At 37.3% G+C, this 5,275-nt stretch overlaps 1 protein-coding gene across 1 annotated transcript; it reads right to left on the bottom strand.

Moving 5' to 3' along the window:
- Positions 1-3,588: 3,588 nt before the first annotated feature.
- LOC140144402 (uncharacterized) lies at positions 3,589-4,771 on the bottom strand. Its single transcript, XM_072166212.1, has one exon. It carries the CDS (start codon positions 4,769-4,771, stop codon positions 3,752-3,754), a length of 1,020 nt encoding a protein of 339 aa, XP_072022313.1. The 3' UTR covers positions 3,589-3,751.
- Positions 4,772-5,275: the final 504 nt, after the last annotated feature.

Raw genomic sequence — 5,275 nt, 5'->3', positions numbered from 1 at the left:
AATTCACTTCCCCAAAGTCCCCCTCCCGAAAAAAATCCTGGGTCTGCCACTGATTACACGTAAGGCCAAATAAAAAAATAAACATGTTTCACGTCCCCTCCCGCTTCCTTTTTTGAGGTTTTCTCAAATAAATTTTTATTTTTTGAAATTCAGTTATAACTTTTCAAAAAATATGTCTAGGAAGTTGGGATGCTTTCTATAGCCTTGTTAAGATACAAGAAACATTTTAGGAAGGTTTTGTGATCATTAGAGGGGTATAACTCTCAGAACAACAAATAAAAAAGGGCCTCCTCCTTTTTCCAGGCATTATTGTATGTACGGATTGTACGCTAAAACAGCTCCCAAGTATGGGTATTTACACCAATTTTGCGATAAAAAATAGAAAATAAAAAGCCCCCTCTTCCTCCTTTTTTTCGAAAACCCGGACGTGAAACATGTTTTATTTTTTACTTAGCCTAATCGTCATGCACTGAGGGAAATTGTATACATAAGCTTACTGGAATACTTCCTTTACATGTACGTGCATGGTTCTTCATTATTATTTGAATTTTATAGTGGGAAATTAAACACGATAGTGGACAATATATTGCCGGGATATATTGACATGAAATCATTTATCTTTTCAAAAGAAAATGAATATTATAATTAGTACGGCGTAATTTGCTGTTTACATAGTTTGTACACATGTCCATGTGCCCGATCGACGGTCAATTGTTTACGTATCGCGAGTTGTCACCACAGCTGTCAGTCGTTACCGAATTGCCTTGGTTCAATCCCATAATGCAACGCGAGTGCAAAACTCAAGATCTAGGCACGCTAAACGAAACGCTCATAAAATGTCGTTTATTTTACTATTTACTGTTTTTTTTTTCTTGAAATTACCACTGTGGTAGGTTTTTCTGGATCCCTTTTATCAATATAAAGTGAAATGTTCTCATTCAATTTTCCTGCGAAATCTCTCACTGCCCCTTTAAACTTGCATCAAAACATACGATTTGTATAGAAATTGCATAAATATATCCCGGGGATCCAAAATCATGCCAATCATTAGAATCCAACAAACAGCAAAGAAAATGCCCATAATTGTCAAAATAGTGAAAAATAGGGGGGGGGGGTCCCAAGAAATCCCCCTTATGCGTAGTTTTTGCGCACTGTCTCATTTTTCAACCGATTTTTTTTTTAATGTGTCAAAATACTCAGGAGGATTAACTGCTTCAATTTAGCTGGTACCCTAAGCCTTTTGAAACATCACCCTTTTTTTTGGGCTGTACAGCCTATCACTAATTATATTTATGAAATTGACTTCGAGGACTGTTATATATCAAAAATTTGAAAAATATCAATTTTTAATAATTTGTCATAATTGCGTCTCTTATAAAAATTTCTGTCGGACTTGTATTACAACTTTTTAGAGTTATAGGCCTACACGCCCGACTGTACTGGCTATATAGTGCCAAAAAGCTAAGGTCCAGCCCTGTGAAAAGGGTCACTTTTTACAAGAAGGTCAATGATTAGGTTTGGTATTTTCACAGCTCCAGATCAGTACAATTAGTGTCAATTTTAGGCCTATCCTTGAGATCCGGGCATCCGGCCATGATAAATTGTTCCGAAAGCCTTCCCATGCACATTTTCTAAACAGATTTAATCATAAATTTGAGCTCCTATTCTATCGTACTTGTTTGTTTTTGTTTTTTTCAGTATTTTTATCAAAACAACCTGAGTCACTCAAATTCGGTTCCCTCGGAACGCCGATATAATATATTTCGATATAGGCCTAGGCCTATACGGTATAGGCCTAGGCGTTACTTTTTACCGGGACTATTTTAACTAACGTCCGGAAATACACGTAAAACTATAAGAAAGTAGGCCCTTTATATATTCGTTTTTTTACCATACGTTATGATTTCGAAAGTTCGGACTGGATTTCCTTAAAGTACAATAAAGTATGAAATTTAATGAAAAAAAAAAGACTTTTTCAAGCAAGTCTGGGTAGAGGGGTTGTGCAATAATTTATGTGTAGGCCTACCTGGTGAATTCTCAAAGTGGTGTACGTCTAGCCAAAATCGCTTACCCCTCCCCCTTTAGGCCTACACACTAAGATTTTGGAGAACCCGAATTTAAAAAACCTTTTGACCCCACCCCCTATTTGACGTGCCAAAAATCTTTGCTCCCCCCTTTACACACTTGAGATTTTGGGGAACCCGAATTTAACTTCGAGCCTTAAATTGTCTTCAGTGGCGTAGCTGGGATTTTTTCCAGGGCGGGGGGGGCAAGCCTGTATGGGGGGGGCCCAATCCACCAAACAAAATTGGGGGTAGGTGGGGGTGGTGCGTCGCACCCTATCGAAAAGAAAGTGTACTTTCAAACCGGGCTTTCAAAGAAAGGTACACTTTCAAATATATCAAAGAAAAATAAAAAAACAAACAAAGGAAATAAGTTTAAATTTGGCAATACAGTGGCCCAAGAGGGAAAATGGTAAACTGGGTTATTATACTTTGCGCGCTCCACGAGAAAAATTTGCTTTTTTATTACTAATTTGGCTATAATTCTTGCAAATTTCCTGGTTAAAAATTTCTAATTTATGGCAATTTTAGCCCAAAATGAAGGTAACTTTTATGCAAAGGCCAGTGCGTGCGAAGCGCGCAAAATTTTGCAATGTTAACATATTTCGGTCCAAAACATGGTGTTTTGGGGAACAAACCTTAGGCTATTTTAGGGCGCTGGACCCGTACCCATCTGGTCTAATGGTAAATCCGGCCCTAAATTTTGTGTCAATACTAAAAATGTTCGGTTGGGGCATGCAATACAAGAAACATGTCGGACACAGCTTTCTTGACCACCTTTTTCGACTTTTCTTTTTGGGTTGGCCCTTTAATTGTTTTAGTCAATATACTGCTCCTATAGGTGCTTTTGTGCAATTAGCATTTCAAAAGATATCTATTTCTTTGTCTTCAAGAAATCAAGTATATTGTCGAGTATATTGATAATAATCGTATGGCACTACATACCGTAGGCCTATGGATTCTCTCTTCTCTTTTCCTCCCCCCCCTCTTTTCCCTCTCTCTCTCTCTCTCTCTCTCCTTTCTCTTTTTTCCCTGCACTAGGGGGCGGGGCCCAAATAGACAATTTTTGCCAGGCTTGTTGATAATAATCGTATGGTATTGCATATCGTATGGATTCCCCATCTCTTTTCCCTCCTCTCCCTCTCTCCCCCTCGCTTTTCCCCTCCTCTCCCTCTCTCCTCCTCTCTTTTTTCCTGATGTACTCTCATGTCCCACAAAAAATACTGTCGAAACGCTCATTCCAGATCCCTTAATCACCCACTTAGCTGCTATTTTTCTATATTTGTCGCTTATTGTTGTTATACAATAATGATCATTAATGAATTTCTCAATGATTTAGGATAGGCCTATATTTATTCATATCCAATCTATGCATACTAAGCGCGAGTTCGCATCACTTAGGATTGATTCATTTTTCCTGCGGGTTGATGCATTTATATTTGCTCGTATTTGCCAATATTTTTAGTGCCAATTTTGTTATAAAAATAGCAAAATCCACGGCTTTTTTTTTCGTGTATGAAATAGGTTAATAAATTTGGGGCTCGTGCATTAGACGCATCAACGTCTCACAAGTGATATGCATGTATTAACCTATAATTAATATGTCGTTTGAGATTACCAGACTGGGTGAAAGATTTTTCACAATTCTGGCACTGATGAGTCTTTAGTGTGTGTATTAATATGTCGTTTCAGATTACCAGACTGAGTAAAAGATTTCTCACAACTCTGGCACTGATAAGGTTTCTCTTTGTGTGAGTACGTATATGGTTTTTCAAATTACAGCTTCCGGCAAATCGTTTGTGACAATGCTCACATTGATAGGGTTTCTCTTTGGTGTGAGTTCTGATGTGCTGTTTTAGAGTTGCAGATTGTGCAAAACATTTTTGACAATGTTCACATTGAAAAAGTTTCTCTTTGGCGTGAATACGGGTGTGAAGTTTGAGATTACTTTTTTGAGTAAAAGATTTCCCACAAAACTCACAATTATATGGTTTTTCTTTAGTGTGTGTTCTAATGTGGTCTCTAAGACTACCAGATTGCGTAAAGCATTTCTGACAATATTCACACCGATATGGTTTCACTTTGGCGTGGATACGGATATGAACTTTGAGATTTCTATTTTGAGCAAAATACTTCTGACAATATTCACACTGATAATTGTTTTCCTTAGTGTGAGTCCTGATGTGATCTCGTAGACTTCCCGATTGTGTAAAGCATTTCTGACAATACTCACACTGGTACGGTTTCTCTTTGGTGTGAGTTAGTATGTGTCTTTTGAGATGACCGCTTCGTGTGAAACATTTCTGACAATACTGGCACTGATACGGTTTGTTATTAGTGTGAGTTCTGATATGGACTAGAAGATTACCACTTAGTGTGAAGCATTTCTGACAATACTCACACTTATAGGGTTTCTCTTTGGTGTGAATACGAATATGCTTTTTCAAATCATCATTTCGAGTAAACCACTTCTGACAATACACACACTGATAGGGTTTCTCTTTGGTGTGAGTTCTGATATAGTTTTGAAGAATTCCATTTCGTGAAAAGCACTTCTGACAATAGTCACACCGATAGGGTTTCTCTTTAGTGTGAGTTTCGATATGTTGTTTGAGATCAGATGGGTGTGCAAAACAAATATGGCAATATTCACAGCGATGTTGCTCTCTAGTCTTGTTGTTTCTAATAGCTCTAACATATTTAATCATGTGTCCATCAACATTTTTTTTTTTTTTTTTTTTCACTCGATTCAAAGAGTGTAGATAGATTCCACAAAATCTACACGAAAATGGTTTTAAAAGTCTGACATTGATAATACTAGTTTTTGTCATCGTGACTTTACGGTGAATACACCCAAATGTCTCACAAATACACTAAAATGTATTAGGAATACACCTAAATGTACTTGGAATACACCCAAATGTCTCAGGAAAACACCCAAATATCGCAGGAATACACCCAAATATCGCAGAAATACACCCAAATATCACTCTATTCATCAGTATAGACCAGTCAGTTGTATCAAATATTCTTCCAATAATCGACATCCTTGTGGTGAACTAGTGACTGTAGAATTTCGTCGTAGATTGAATGACAAATGATCACATAATCTGAAAGATAAAATGTAAAGTTAATAATTGTCTTAAGGGCTGGGGTATGAACGTTTGGACAGTATTTATTGTGGGACATTATAGCACATCAGACATATCGAA

Source organism: Amphiura filiformis, unplaced genomic scaffold (assembly GCF_039555335.1).
Source record: "Amphiura filiformis unplaced genomic scaffold, Afil_fr2py scaffold_52, whole genome shotgun sequence".
NCBI lineage: Eukaryota > Metazoa > Echinodermata > Ophiuroidea > Amphilepidida > Amphiuridae > Amphiura > Amphiura filiformis.
This window is presented reverse-complemented; position numbering and strand designations above follow the sequence as displayed.

Bases quoted from the DNA above. Each gene is read 5' to 3' on its own strand.
- LOC140144402 (XM_072166212.1), bottom strand. From the start codon at position 4,771: ATGATTAAATATGTTAGAGCTATTAGAAACAACAAGACTAGAGAGCAA.